The 16,585-nt window shown below is 39.0% G+C and overlaps 1 protein-coding gene across 11 annotated transcripts in view; it reads left to right on the top strand.

Moving 5' to 3' along the window:
• LOC126267947 (kinesin-like protein KIF21A) overlaps nucleotides 1–16,585 on the top strand; it is a 483,424-nt gene that overhangs the window by 325,338 nt on the left and 141,501 nt on the right. For 7 of the 11 annotated variants that reach the window (XM_049973266.1, XM_049973265.1, XM_049973263.1 and 4 more), the window contains exons 8-12: nucleotides 7,385–7,574; nucleotides 7,663–7,815; nucleotides 8,518–8,700; nucleotides 8,815–8,862; nucleotides 9,192–9,395. In XM_049973266.1, the coding sequence (XP_049829223.1) occupies nucleotides 7,385–7,574; nucleotides 7,663–7,815; nucleotides 8,518–8,700; nucleotides 8,815–8,862; nucleotides 9,192–9,395 (778 nt within the window). The remainder of the gene's footprint in view (nucleotides 1–7,384; nucleotides 7,575–7,662; nucleotides 7,816–8,517; nucleotides 8,701–8,814; nucleotides 8,863–9,191; nucleotides 9,396–16,585) is intronic. The other 4 variants (XM_049973269.1, XM_049973270.1, XM_049973267.1 and 1 more) reach the window with 1 other exon arrangement.

Genomic DNA, 16,585 nt, shown 5'->3' with positions numbered 1-16,585 from the left:
GAGCTTTATGCATGCTTGTGAAAGCCTGACTTCAGAAACAGATCGCTGTATTAAAAGTAAGTGTTAATCATAATTCTTGAATGAAATTTATCACAGTTTATTTTTGTATCCTGTTTTGGGATATATACTGTTGCAAAATTTGATATAATATTTGAAAAATTGTGATTCGCATAGAAAAGAGACTTCTGATGATTTTGAATGACTGACTGAGGAGGAAATGACATAAGCAATATAATTTGTAGACAACCACAAGTCTGTCAGAAAGAAAGCGACAGGAGAAATTGCTAACAATGTGTTTTTTTAGAATGATTGGGAATAATTCTATATTAAATTGTGTAAAAGAAATAAAACACCACCAACAGTTAATATAGCATATGAGCGAGAGTGCTAGAAATGTTTAGGTGTACATACTAATGATGACTTGAAATCGAGGAAAATACTACTGAGCTCCTCAAACAACGAAGTTCAGCAACTTTTATTCCTTGTATAATTGCTAGTTTCAGAAACAATTGTTACTTCTGGAAAACAAACAAGTCAGCATCTTGACATAGTTTCTCGACTGCATCTTTTGCAACTTCAGTGGGGGCTCAAGTGATGATAATGGGAAATTACCCATGAACCATGGACCTTGCCATTGGTGGGGAGGCTTGCGTGACTCAGCGATACAGATGGCCGTACCGTAGGTGCAACCACAACGGAGGGGTATCTGTTGAGAGGCCAGACAAACGTGTGGTTCCTGAAGAGGGGCAGCAGCCTTTTCAGTAGTTGCAGGGGCAACAGTCTGGATGATTGACTGATCTGGCCTTGTAACACTAACCAAAACGGCCTTGCTATGCTAGTACTGCGAACGGCTGAAAGCAAGAGGAAACTACGGCCGTAATTTTTCCCGAGGGAATGCAGCTTTACTGTATGGTTAAATGATGATGGCATCCTCTTGGGTAAAATATTCCGGAGGTAAAATAGTCCCCCATTTGGATCTCCGGGCGGGGACTACTCAGGAGGACATCGTTATCAGGAGAAAGAAAACTGGCGTTCTACGGATCGGAGCGTGGAATGTCAGATTCCTTAATCGGGCAGGTAGGTTAGAAAATTTAAAAAGGGAAATGGATAGGTTAAAGTTAGATATAGTGGGAATTAGTGAAGTTCGGTGGCAGGAGGAACAAGACTTCTTTTCAGGTGACTACAGGGTTATAAACACAAAATCAAATAGGGGTAATGCAGGAGTAGGTTTAATAATGAATAGGAAAATAGGAATGCGGGTAAGCTACTACAAACAGCATAGTGAACGCATTATTGTGGCCAAGATAGATACGAAGCCCACACCTACTACAGTAGTACAAGTTTATATGCCAACTAGCTCTGCAGATGATGAAGAAATTGAAGAAATGTACGATGAAATAAAAGAAATTATTAAGATAGTGAAGGGAGACGAAAATTTAATAGTAATGGGTGACTGGAATTCGAGTGTAGGAAAAGGGAGAGAAGGAAACATAGTAGGTGAATATGGATTGGGGCTAAGAAATGAAAGAGGAAGCCGCCTAGTAGAATTTTGCACAGAGCACAACTTAATCATAGCTAACACTTGGTTTAAGAATCATGAAAGAAGGTTGTATACGTGGAAGAACCCTGGAGATACTAAAAGATATCAGATAGATTATATAATGGTAAGACAGAGATTTAGGAACCAGGTTTTAAGTTGTAAGACATTTCCAGGGGCAGATGTGGACTCTGACCACAATCTATTGGTTATGACCTGTAGATTAAAACTGAAGAAACTGCAAAAATGTGGGAAATTAAGGAGATGGGACCTGGATAAACTGAAAGAACCAGAGGTTGTACAGAGTTTCAGAGAGAGCATAAGGGAACAATTGACAGGAATAGGGGAAAGAAATACAGTAGAAGAAGAATGGGTAGCTCTGAGGGATGTAGTAGTGAAGGCAGCAGAGGATAAAGTAGGTACAAAGACGAGGGCTGCTAGAAATCCTTGGGTAACAGAAGAAATATTGAATTTAATTGATGAAAGGAGAAAATATAAAAATGCAGTAAATGAAGCAGGCAAAAAGGAATACAAACGTCTCAAAAATGAGATCGACAGGAAGTGCAAAATGGCTAAGCAGGGATGGCTAGAGGACAAATGTAAGGATGTAGAGGCTTATCTTACTAGGGCAAGATAGATACTGCCTACAGGAAAATTAAAGAGACCTTTGGAGAAAAAGAGAGCCACTTATATGAATGTCAAGAGCTGAGATGGAAACCCAGTTCTAAGCATAGAAGGGAAAGCAGAAAGGTGGAAGGAGTATATAGAAGGTCTATACAAGGGCGATGTACTTGAGGACAATATTATAGAAATAGAAGAGGATGTAGATGAAGATGAAATGGGAGATACGATATTGCGTGAAGAGTTTGACAGAGCACTGGAAGACCTGAGTCGAAACAAGGCCCCGGGAGCAGACAACATTCCATTAGAGCTACTGACGGCCTTGATAGAGCCAGTCCTGACAAAACTCTACCATCTGGTGAGCAAGATGTGAGAGACAGTCGAAATATCCTCAGACTTCAAGAAAAATATAATAATTCCAATTCCAAAGAAAGCAGGTGTTGACAGGTATGAAAATTACTGAACTGTCAGTTTAATAAGTCACAGCTGCAAAATACTACCGCAAATTCTTTACAGACGAATGGAAAAACTGGTAGAAGCCGACCTTGGGGAAGATCAGTTTGGATTCCGTCGAAATGTTGGAACACGTGAGGCAATACTGACCTTACGACTTATCTTAGAAGAAAGATTAAGAAAAGGCAAACCTACATTTCTAGACTTGGTGAAAGCTTTTGACAATGTTGACTGGAATACTCTTTTTCAAATTCTGAAGGTGGCAGGGGTAAAATACAGGGAGCGAAAGGCAATTTACAATTTGTACAGAAACCAGATGGCAGTTATAAGAGTCGAGCGACATGAAAGGGAAGCAGTGGTTGAGAAGGGAGTGAGACAGGGTTGTAGCCTCTCCCCGATGTTATTCAATCTGTATATTGAGCACGTAGTGAAGGAAACAAAAGAAAAACTCAGAGTAGGCATTAAAATCCATGGAGAAGAAATAAAAACTTTGAGGTTCGCAGATGACATTGTAATCCTGTCAGAGACAGCAAAGGACTTGGAAGAGCAGTTGAACGAAATGGATAGTGTCTTGAAAGGAGGATATAAGATGAACATCAACAAAAGCAAAACGAGGATAATGGCATGTAGTCGAATTAAGTTGGGTGATGCTGAGGGAATTAGATTAGGAAATGAGACACTTAAAGTAGTAAAGGAATTTTGCTATTTGGGGAGCAAAATAACTGATGATGGTCGAAGTAGAGAGGACATAAAGTGTAGACTGGCAATGGCAAGGACAGCGTTTCTGAAGAAGAGAAATTTGTTAACAACGAGTATAGATTTAAATGTCAGTAAGTCGTTTCTGAAAGTATTTGTATGGAGTGTAGCCATGTATGGAAGTGAAACATGGACGATAAATAGTTTAGACGAGAAGAGAATAGAAGCTTTTGAAATGTGGTGCTGAATGCTGAAGATTAGATGGGCAGATCACATAACTAATGAGGAGGTATCGAATAGAATTGGGGAAGAGAGGAGTTAGTGGCACAACTTGACAACAAGCAGGGACCGGTTGGTAGGACATGTTCTGAGGCATCAGGGGATCACAAATGTAGTATTGGAAGGCAGCGTCGAGGGTAAAAATAGTAGTGGGAGACCAAGATATGAATACACTATGCAGATTCAGAAGGATGTAGGTTGCAGTAAGTACTGGGAGTTGGGAGGCTTGCACAGTATAGAGTAGCATGTAGAGCTGCATCAACCAGTCTCAGGACTGAAGACCACAAAACAACAACAACAAACTTGCCAGTCAGAATAAATTCGTCGCTACCTAACCATCCGGGGTGAGCACTTGACTTTATATTCGAATATGGTTCTTCCGATCAAAAAAGTTTGGTCATCATGGTTGTTTCAAGTCCTTGTAGAAGCATGGTTCATTCATCAGGCATCTTAGTTATAAATGAGAAATAGTGGTATAATTAAAATCAGTATACTGATTGAAATTGTTAAAAGGGAAACATTAAGATTAGGATCCTGTAGGATGGTAATGTGGGCTACTACCAAAGGATTAATCTTTGGTTTTTTGTTCATTCAGATCTCTCAGAAATATATTCAAATGGTGCTCTCACATAGATTGTTGCAAAGGATGGTACAGATTCAAGATAACATAAAATGATGTCTATGACCACTCACACTCAAGAGTCCATAAATATATCTAAGTCCTGAACTCGTTCACACTGATAGAATTATATGTCGTGAACTGCCAGATATCCAAAATATTTTTAAGTCTGAGTAACACTAAGTGCCAAGAACTCTGGCCACACAATACCTTACCAAATCCAACCTCACTGACCGGAAGACGAAAGACCCTGAGATGTACCCTGGCTATCTGTTTAAAGACTTGACCATGTGACCATTGGCTAACTCAGTACTGCAACTTAAAACATGACTACTATTCACAAGATAAGGCATACTACAACATTCATACAGTTCACATATATACAACAAATACTAGTGGTTTATTAGCAATCCCATGACACGTTATTCAATTTTGAGCATAGCCATAATAACTGACTTTATTCAGTTTTATATGCCATAATCAGAACTGCTGAAAACCTAGTGAACATTACAACATTATTCACCCTGGAGCTGTAATCCTACATTAGCCAAATGACAGACTTAAACACATTAAGTTACCAAAATGTCACTAAACAAGCATACGAATTGATAAGATAATGGGACAACTCACTCATGCTGACAATAATTGTTTGTGTATAGATGAAAAAAAGCTTTGGTTTATCATCCTTATTCAGATTATGCTGTAAATAACTTATAACTGTTTGTTTAAATCTATGAAATAAGGGAAAGACAACCACTTAACTATGGAGGACTGCTGCATGGTGCCAGAAACAAGAAACACTTAGTAGAAAACACTTAACACTAGCTTTAGAGTTCGTGCTCTTTTTCTAGTAAGAGTACAAACATTCTCACACACAACCACCCACTTACAAACATACATGCTCGCAGTAGCTATGAAACTGAAACTGATTGGGGGGGGGGGGAGGAAGGAGGGAGTGTGTGTGCGCCTGCTTGGAAGGGAGGGATAGGAAGAGCAGTTGGAGAAGGCAGTACATGATCCATATGGGAAAGGAGTGGTGTGGACAGAAGAGAGGAGAAAAAAGGTAAGGTGAGTTCGTGGAGGTTTAGGACTGGGGGACTGCCGAATTCCGTTGCTGCAATAGAGACTCTTGCCCTTAAACACTTGGAACAGCATTCCCATCACCATCTGAGGAAACTGACCCAGCTACTCCTGTCTTACCCATGCATGGGATTATCTATAGCCAAGGAAGAGGCTACCACTCAGATCCAGCCCTCTTGTCAATCTTCATAATTCTCCGAACGAACCCTACTAACTTATCCACCTTCCATATTGCCATAAACTTCCTCCTGCCTCCACGAAACACCCTTTTCCTTAAAAAAAAAAAAAAAAAAAATTGTCCCATAACATAGTTGTCAACCTTTCTGCCAAAACACTGATGTTTGCAGAAGTCTCAGTTCTTTCTAAAGACCTCACCTGTAGCCCTTAAGCTAAGTTCAGCCATACTGGACTTGTAAAAGAACTTCTTTCCTTTACTCATTCTCTATAGTGCAAATGTTTTTTCACCATGCAACCCACTGACAATAGTCCACATAGAACCTTTTTTTAAAGCGGTTCCAACCTCCTTCAAACTGTGATCCACCTCCCCTTCCATGTAGTCATCCCCTAGTTATGTTCCAGGAATTCCTCACTTCCAACCTGGCCTTATTTTTCTTTCCTAAGTACCTCCCCAGTTTGTCCAACATCACTTCTATGGAACACACAGCTGTCTGTAACCTGAAAACCAACCCGACCTTATCATCCTTCTCACACCAGCAACCCCCCACATTACTACCTTTTACCTACTCAGTTCCTCTGCTGTAATATTCTACAGGATAAGTGAATTGAAATGTTGATTCTGAAGACGAAAATTGGAGAGGAACATCTAATTATTTAGAAGATTTTATCTTCAGTTATAGCAGCCTCATAAATGAGCAGACTTATATATAAATCTTGCATATTTGTGTTCATTAATCTCTCAATGGGACAATCTGGGGTGACTCCCACTTAAAAAGAAAGTATTGATTGCAGGAAAGTGAGCAGTGAGGATAATATGTTATATATACTGACAGTCATCTTGGAGATGTCTCTTCAAAGTTTATGCGTTCTGACTAATCCTTCACTTGTGTGTGTGTGTGTGTGTGTGTGTGTGTGTGTGTGTGTGTGTGTGGAGGGGGAGGGGGGGGGATGCAGAGTAAATCCACAGCTTCAACACTAACACTATGAATTAATTACCTTCCTTCTTACCGCAACTATAAGTGGAACAGGAAGTAGTCCACTCAGACCCCAGGATGAGAGGTGTCCTCCTGCAATGAGAATGAGGGTTTGCTGTCTTTGATTGTTGTTGAAAAGAGATTTGTGATTATTTTGAGCAAGCAAATGAACGATGAAGTGAATAAGTAATTCGGTAAGGACAAGATGATTTCGGCATTATAATTTGCAGATGACACAAACATTGTAATTAAAGCTATGAGAGAGAAAGTAACAGAAGAATTCTATGCTAGAACAGAAGAATTCTATGCTAGAATGTGAGCTATGGACAGGTTTTAATCTGCCAGGAAGTTTCATATCAGCACACACTCCGCTGCAGAGTGAAAATCTTATTCTGGAAACATCCCCCAGGCTGTGGCTAAGCCATGTCTCCACAGTATCCTTTCTTTCAGGAGTGCTAGTTCTGCGAGGTTCGCAGAAGAGCTTCTGTAAAGTTAGGAAGGTAGGAGACGGATACTGGCAGAAGTAAAGCTGTGAGTACCGGGCGTGAGTCGTACTTCGGTAGCTCAGATGGTAGAGCACTTGCCCGCGAAAGGCAAAGGTCCCGAGTTCGAGTCTCGGTCGGGCACACAGTTTTAATCTGCCAGGAAGTTTCATCATCAGTTAGATGTATAAATTGGGCAATAACTGCAACTGCTTGAAGAAATGAGGGGGGGGGGAGGCAAAAACAAATAATAACTGCTGCAGCTTCATGAAGGTAGCATCAATAACTCTTATAATATTGATTTATAATAAGCGCAGTCATCAGAGTCCTAAAGGTTAACTTAATTAATAAAATACAGGATGTGAGAGAAAAATACAGTGTACTCGGTAAGTTGTAGAAAATTCTCACTATAATTGCTTCTGCACGATGCAGAGAATCCACATTTAAATTAACTATAAATTTTCAGGGGAAAAGAATTGTTGGTGAAGATGGTGTTGAATCTGTAAATGATATGTACCATGAAAACATAATGTTACAAAGTGAGATCAACAATCTGAGAACCAGAGTGAAAGCCATGCAGGAAACAATAGATGCTCTCAGCAACAAGAACACACAGCTTTTGGCTGAGAGAGCTGTGGGATCTTGGGTTGGCTCAGGTATGAACTGGAACCAATAAGTGGTGACTGTAAAGCCTATTATATGTGCTCATGCTGTAAAAGTAAATTTCATTTTATTTATGTACAGGTGAAACTTCAGACATCACAGAAATGATACAGGGTTATCTTAAAGAGATAGAGGACCTGAGAGCAAAATTGTTGGAGTCTGAAGCCATATGTCAGCAACTCCGCAAAAGGCAACCACCTAAAATGTCACTGAGTCCTCATGTTGCCATGTCAGGTAGGCAAACATCTTATCTACTGCACATTCAGCATTGCTAAATGATGTCATGTTAATAACATCAGTATGGCAGTTCATGCAAATTGATGCAGTCCTTCCCCTACCTATGTGGAGTCTTGTATATAATTTAGAGCTAGAGGCGGAAAAACTAGAGTTGCCAAATTTGTTTGTGTAGGTGATGAAATTTTATTATAATATTTAGTCTCTCTCAAAATGCAGTCCATAATCCTTGATAATTACAATGATGAGGTTAGAACAAAGAGTTATTTACTGTGTGATGTGAGGGATGTGTGACTCTTTCTTCCTGAGAATTTTATACTGGGAAAGAAAACTAAAAAGAAACACCTAAAAAGTTGCTTTTCACAATTTAAATGACTCAAATGCAAAAACAAAAATTCTGCTGTGTCACTTAGCAGAATAGTCAATGACTTGTAGAGGAAACTGTTTACAAGTAATCAAGTTCACTGAAATTTAAAAGTTGCCTTGAAATTTATCTACAGTAACTGGTTCACATAATGATTGGGAAGGGTTAGTGTTACTAAAGAAGTAGGTCTTAAAAATTATGAAACAGAAGAAGAAGACCAAGAATGTGGAGGAGGAGAAGGAATTACTCCTATAACTGCTGTTGTATGAAATCTAAATAATTCATATTTTTTATATTCTGGAGTTCATTTAAGTTTTCCCATATCTCTGTTCTTCCAGGACACTTCGATATATCTCCTGGTGACGTAACATCTGTAGATAATCTCCTTTCTGAAGCAAAGAAAGATTTGTTAAAGGATATTGAATTGCTAGCGAAAAGTAAAATTAATGATGAAACATCGAATGATGGCCAGAAAAATGGGAATGATGATGCAGATAGTGAAAGTGACAGTGAAGAGAAAGGTAGGTTGTTCTATATTATTTAAAGTGGAAGAAGTGACGGTATACACTGTTTCAAAGACTTTAATTCTGTCACATTGTTTTGATTCCTGAAGTTCCTTTCATTTCTTTGAGCAGAGAATGATGACGCAAGTGACAGCAGCAGTACTGATACGGAAGAGAAAGGTGGGTATATGTGATTTAGTAAAATTTAAAAGTACAGTATTTATGCACTTCTAATAAATTTTTGTGTTCTTTCTAATTTTTACCACATTCTTTTTAGTGGCAATGAGTTGCTTTTAATGGCACATATCAGTATTTTTAGTGCACTGCACATTTAATAAAAAGATTTGCATGTGACGGGAAGCTTTAACTATGTCATTGCTGATTACATTTTCTCGTGATACGCTTGAAATAAATGAAGTGGGAAGCAGGGTAATAGTACTTGAAACATAGTTTCACTTCTACAGTTATAATCATTTATTAGTGTCACAATTTCTTTCCATTTGATATAGGAGAAGCTGAAAATGAAGAATTTGGTCTTAAGTTAGCAGAACTCACTTCAGAGATAAACATCAAACAGAAGCTAATAGAAGAATTAGAGCTGTCACAGCGCAGAATACACACTATGCGCCAGCACTATGAAGACAAGATGATGCAGTTGCAGGAACGTATCAGGGTCACACAAGAAGAACGGGATAAAGTGCTAGCCTCATTCAGTAAGTTAAAACAGCATAAGTTATGTTTTCATAATTGGGAAGACAAGGACAAGGTATCAATAGTGGTATTACACTAGTGTATGGTTATTTCATGTTACTGATTTACCACTTGTCAGTTTGTATCATATGATTCTGAATGCACCTCCATCAGATAAGGTAATTGTTATGCAATGACCTGAAAATCATTGTACTAATACTGAGTGTGTCAAACTGAAGGTGGTGGTTATGTTGCAAACCAACATATATGTGTTGTAGAGGGAAGGCACGTGTGAGCCTCCTCCTCCTCCTCCATCTCCTCACTCCAGTGAAGTACTGAGAACAAGGCAGACTCCCATTTGGGAGGATGAAACTTAGAGCAATGTGGACTCACATTCTGCAGGATGAAAATTCAAATCCCCATATGGCCACCTAGATGCATGTTTTCTATAGTTTCCCTAAATCACTTAAGGCAAATGCTGGGACAGTTCTTTTGAAGGGCCAGGCAATTTCATTCCCTAACCATTCTCGATCCAAAATTGTGCTCAGTGTATAATGACCTTATCAGTGATAGGGCATTGAAAACCTTAACCTTCCTCTCATGCAGTGAAACATAAATTGGCTTAGGATTCATACAGAGGAAATGCGGCTTTGAGTACATGCAATACATCTTGTGTCTTCATCTCAAAGACATTCATTTAAAAGGTACTGGTGCGCCTATGTCAAGAGTTTAAATCATGATCATCATGATCATCATCATTTAAGACTGATTATGCCTTTCAGCGTTCAGTCTGGAGCATAGCCCCCGTTATAAAATTCCTCCATGATCCCCTACTCCGTGCTAACATTGGTGCCTCTTCTGATGTTAAGCCTATTACTTCAAAATCATTCTTAACCGAATCCAGGTACCTTCTCCTTGGTCTGCCCCGACTCCTCCTACCCTCTACTGCTGAACCCATGAGTCTCTTGGGTAATCTTGCTTCTCCCATGCGTGTAACATGACCCCACCATCTAAGTCTACTCGCCCTGACTGCTACATCTATAGAGTTCATTCCCAGTTTTTCTTTGATTTCCTCGTTGTGGACACCCTCCTGCCATTGTTCCCATCTACTAGTACCTGCAATCATCCTTGCTACTTTCATATCCATAACCTCAACCTTATTGATAAGGTACTCTGAATCCACCCAGCTTTCGCTCCCATACAACAAAGTTGGTCGAAAGATTGAACGGTGCACAGATAACTTAGTCTTGGTACTAACTTCCTTCTTGCAGAAGAGAGTAGATCGTAGCTGAGCACTCACTGCATTAGCTTTGCTACACCTCGCTTCCAGTTCTTTCACTATGTTTCCATCATGAGAGAATATGCATCCTAAGTACTTGAAACTGTCCACCTGTTCTAACTTTGTTCCTCCTATTTGGCACTCAATCCCTTTACATCTCTTTCCCACTGACATTACTTTCGTTTTGGAGATGCTAATCTTCATAGTATAGTCCTTACATTTCTGATCTAGCTCTGAAATATTACTTTGCAAACTTTCAATCAAATCTGCCATCACAACTAAGTCATCCGCATATGCAAGACTGCTTGTTTTGTGTTCACCTATCTTAACCTCACCCAGCCAGTCTATTGTTTCAACATATGATCCATATATAATATGAACAACAGTGGAGACAGGTTGCAGCCTTGTCTTACCCCTGAAACTACTCTGAACCATGAACTCAATTTACCGTCAACTCTAACTGCTGCCTGACTATCCATGTAAAGACCTTTAATTGCTTTCAAAAGTTTGCCTCCTATTCCATAATCTCGTAGAACAGACAATAACTTCCTCCTAGGAACCCGGTCATATGCCTTTTCTAGATCTATAAAGCATAGATACAGTTCCCTGTTCCGCTCATAACACTTCTACATTATTTGCCGTAAGCTAAAGATCTGGTCCTGACAACCTCTGAGGCCTAAACCCACACTGATTTTCATCCAATTGGTCCTCAACTAAATACTCGCACTTTCCTGTCAACAATACCTGAGAAGATTTCACCCACAACGCTGATTAAAGAGATACCTCTGTAGTTGTTACAATCTTTTCTGTTTCCATGTTTAAAGATTTGTGTGATTATTGCTTTTGTCCAGTCTGATGGAACCTGTCCCGACTCCCAGGCCATTTCAATTATCCTGTGTAGCCATTTAAGACCTGACATTCCACTGTATTTGATGAGTTCCGACTTAATTTTATCCACCCCAGCTGCTTAATTGCACTGCAATCTATTGACTATCAAAATACTTGTCATTTCCTTTTTACCTCCCTTTCGAAGACTGCTAATTACACTCCAAAATGGTTTTCCAGCAGCTTGACCCAAAGTCTCCAACCTGTTTACGAATTCTTCCCAAGATTTCTTCTTGGATGCTGTAATTATCTGTTTGGCTTTGTTTCTTTCTTCAACATAACTTTCTCTGTCTACATGAGTTCTAGTATGTAGCCATTTTTGATATGCCTTCTTTTTCCTTTTACAGGTTGCCTTGACTGTGTCATTCCACCAAGCTGTTTGCTTCATCCTACCTTTACACACTACTGTTCCAAGACATTCTTTAGCCATTTCTAGTATTGTGTCCCTGTACCTTGTCCATTCCTTTTCCAATGACTGTAATTGACTACATTCAACTAACTGGTACCTTTCTGAGATCATTGTTATGTACTTGTGCCTGATTTCCTTATCCTAAGTTTCTCCACTTTTATCCTCCTACATATGGACCTGACCTCCTGCACTTTCGGCCTCACAATACCAATTTCGCCTGCAGATTAAATAATGATTAGTGTCATCAAAGAATCCCCTGAATACAAGTGTGTCCCTCACAGCCTTCCTGAATTCCTGATCTGTTATTATATAGTCAATGACAGATCTGGTTCCCCTGCCTTCCCAAGTATACCAGTGAATGTTCTTATGTTTAAAAAAGGAGTTTGTGATTACTAAGCCCATACTGGCACATAAATTCAAGAGTTGTTTCCCGTTCCTGTTGGCCTCCATATCCTCTCCAAATTTACCCATAACTTTTTCATACCCTTCTGTTCGATTTCAAATCCTGGCATTAAAATTACCCATGAGCAGAACACTGTCCTTCTCATTTACTCTAACAACTACATCACTGAGTGCATCATAAAAACTATCTATCTTATCTTGATCTGTCCCTTCACAATGCGAATATACTGACACAATCCTAATTTTCTTGCTAGACACTGTCAAATCTATCCACATCAGTCGTTCGTTTACATACCTTATTGCAACTACGCTGGGTTCCATTTCTTTCCTGATGTAAAGCCCTACACCCCATTGTGCTATTCCTGCTTTGACTCCGACAGTAGACCTCGTATTCTCCCACTTCCTCTTCTTTCTCACCCCTTACCTGAATGTCAGTAACAGCTAAAGCGTCCAGCCCCATCTTACTTGCAGCCTCTGCCAGCTCTACCTTCTTCCCAGAGTAGTCCCCATTGATATTAGTAGACCCATCTCATTACCATTTGTTTGCCGAGTCGTATCTTAGGAGTCCCTGGTTTGTCAGTTAGAGGTGGGACTCCGTCACCTCCAAAGGTCCGAGGCATTTTGCTCTGATTGTTGCCAGCATCATATTTAAAGTACCAGGGAAGCAGGTTGCTAGCCTTACTTGCCCTGAGTCCCATTGAGTTTTACCCCTAACGGTTGAGGGACTAACCGGTGGATTTGGTAGTCTTTGCCGTATGAGCACAAAGGTGACCACGACTCAGAATATTGTCCGAAATGCCCAGCCTTATTCCATAGTAACTGGTATCCCGACTGTCGGGACCACTTACTTGGCCACTCATACACTGTTTTATAGCCTACACCAAAAGGATGGCATCTATGGGAAGAGGGCTTGATGAGTATTTGTATTTGTCATCAATGAGAACCTCTATTATCTTTAGCCCTCAACACTTGCATAGCAAACAGTTGTTCTGACAGTGCATGAACCATGTGGGATAACAGTATGTTCCCTTCAGACTACCATAGCGTGCATTCCTACATGGTGAAGTTCTCAAGTGTCACGTCAAGCAGTTATCCCATGAATTCTTCCTTTGTATGGACTTTCAATTTCTGATGGGATTGGCTGATGTGCTGGGAGAGTTATTCTTTAGGTGATTCGATACTGTTCTCCACCTTTTCCTATCTCATTGTGTTTTCATCTTTATGTAATTATTGCAGAGAGAGGATAGATTGCTATTCACCACATAGAGCATGAGTTGAGTCACAGACAGGCACAATGAAAAGCATATTAGAAATATGTATGTTTATGGACAATATCTTTCCTGAGATGTAGAACTCCCACACATTCACACATTGCACATGCATGGCTGCTGTCTCCAGCCACTAAGGACCACCAGAGGCCAGAGACAGCAGCCATGTTGTGTAAATTGTGTGAATGTTAAGAGTTCTACTTCTGAGTAAGGACGTTGTCTGAAAGCTTAAATATTTCTAGTATGCTTTTCACTGTGGCTGTGTGTGACTCATTGCCTCCTCTATGTGGTGAGTAATAATTTATCCTTTCTATACTACTGTTATTCCATTCTGGATGTTCCATACTTTTGTTACACCCAGTATTTTTTATGAGCTGGTTTATAAAGTCATGGTTTGTTCCTAGCATGTTTCCTCTCTTTCCAACTCCTTCCCACATAAGGTTGGTCAACTATTCCAATAGTCCATCGCAGATGTCTCAGTAGCCTGTCCAATCTTCTCGTAATTTTGTTCCGTAGACTTCTTTTCTTGCCTATGTTATAGACCATCTTCATTTCATACTTTATCCATCCTCGTAATTTTTGAAGTTCTTTGACATTACCAAATTTGAAATGCATTCTGTTTCTTTTCTTCAGATTCCCGATTGTACAGATTTCACTGCTATACTGTCAGTTGTTACAATCGAGCTCTGTCCATTATGTAGTCTTTGTGCCCCTGCCAAATACAATGCTATGGAATCTGACTTAAAGTAGGCAGATCTCAGTAATAGAATACTGTTATTATTATTATTATTATTATTATTATTATTATTATTATTTAAATTTGTGATTATTTTAAGAGTTCATTATGTTTCCAATACTAAGTTGAAAGTGAGAAAGATAATTCCTGCTGGCTTCTGGTAAGTAAAACTATTGTCAGTGTATTACATAAGTCATGCGAAAAAGAAAATAATTTGTATAAATTGCAGATTACATAAAATTAAGCTGAAATAAGACTAGGGGCTATTGGTCAGTGAATAATAACTGTCCCTATGGCTATCACAAGTTTGTATTAAAAAATGATCATCTCAGTATGTGGATACCTTATTATAGGCAATAAAAACTCAGTTTACTACCACAGTGTTGCAACAGTTGAAAAACAGAATGAGGTCACAGTAAAAAAAAGTAGTAGTGCTTTTTTTTTTTCATTCATAGGAAAAGAAGTTTGTAAAATTTAGGCCTTGTATTTCAAAATCAGCCACTGGAAAATGTTACTTGGAACATTGCCTTCCTCAAATAGCAGATATTCGTAAAATCATTTGTGCAAAACAGAGGTCCAAATACTGACAATGTCATCAGTAGAACTCAGCAGTATAAATCTCAAAACAACTACACTGACTAGATATAAGAGATTTCCAAATTTGTGAGTACCTTCATTATAACATTGCTATTACATCATATGATTCTGCCTTATGTCCAATAAGTGAAGACTAACCTGAAAGGCCAGGAGGTTTTACAGCTAATAGAGTGAATGTTCTCAATGCCAAAAAGCATATCAAGTATGGGGGGGATTGATGAGTGGTTGAAGACAATAAAAAGATACAGCGAATGTAATATAAATTGTTTTGAAAAGGGAAATCACTTATTTGCATTGCAAAGTTGTTCTCTTACACTTTATACCATGAGATACATGTTTTCCATGCAGTAATTTTTGTCACTGACACCCACAGATAATTCGTTTCATTGCCCAATACTGCAGTCTTATTGACTGGAAACAATCTACAGTCTTGTTTCCAAATGTAAATCAGTATCACATGTAGCAGTTAGACAAGTACTGTTCAAAAGGTAGTCGTGACACAGTGCAGATTTTCATACCTAGTGTGGTTCGCAATCTCAGCAATACTGTTTGAACCCTTATGACAGAACGTGGAATAGTACATTTTGTCACTCTGATATGTGTGCCTGCTCCATACTGGCAACAGGAATCATGTTACAGTGAGCTGTATCACAGTTTGCCATATGATGTTTTGCTGCAGTATGAAATTTGAGTGGAGAATCTGCACTTTATTGTACAGTTACTTAAAAATCAGTGTATATTTTGCATTTTTTAAAAAAGAGAATTGCTGCAAATTAATTTATTCTTTGTTGTGAACAAACACTGTTCTTCTTACAAAATTGAATTCACAGCAAGAGTTTGAAGAGGTTTTAACACCATTATACTCTTTAAATGTGAGTTATCTGATTTTTGCAAATAGAGTAATGATGTTTAAACTGCTAAATTATGCACAAGAGATAATGTAAATGAGCAGCTAGTTATTCTTTTGAAACTGTGTAGCCATCTTATAGGACGTATTCACTTTACCACATTTATTTGTGAAATTGAAAATATTTAGGGATTAATGTGTACATTGTGGAGCAATGAATTGGGCTCAGACAGTTTTATATACTGTGAAAAGACCATAATGCCTATAGAAGAATTAAGTCAAGAGAGTAACATTCAGAAACCAGTTTCAATAAAAATTAATTCTATAGATAAAATGTAGTCCTAAAAAAACTAGATATTATAAAATGGCTGTAAAAGTTTTGACATCAATGGAATCATAATGGAAATAGTGCGTACATATAGATTGTTCAACAATGTCTGGATTTCTGTAGTCACGGCACAGGCAGGGACGATTTGGCTCGGAGGTTATTTTGCCATACTGGCACTGTTACCATGCAAACATATGACTGCTAGGCCAGACTTACGTTCCGTGCTTGGCATTTGTTTCATCTCCCTCATTCCCTCTCCTTCCTCTCACTCTCTTCACTTCACAGTTTCTGCGAGAGGAGCTGCACACAGCAAATGGAAAGATGGTCAATTGCCTGAATGTTCAACAGTGAGCACAAATTGCTGCATGTTTATGAAGTGTGGAATTCTGATGTCCTGGTGCAGAGGTGGTGGCATTTGATAAGTGGAGTGAGTGCCACAATTTGTCTAGAGACAATAAAGAA

Source organism: Schistocerca gregaria, chromosome 4 (genome assembly GCF_023897955.1).
Source record: "Schistocerca gregaria isolate iqSchGreg1 chromosome 4, iqSchGreg1.2, whole genome shotgun sequence".
Taxonomy (NCBI): Eukaryota; Metazoa; Arthropoda; class Insecta; order Orthoptera; family Acrididae; genus Schistocerca; species Schistocerca gregaria.
The sequence above is the reverse complement of the archived record's forward strand: the minus strand, read 5'-3'. Positions and strand labels throughout refer to the sequence as shown.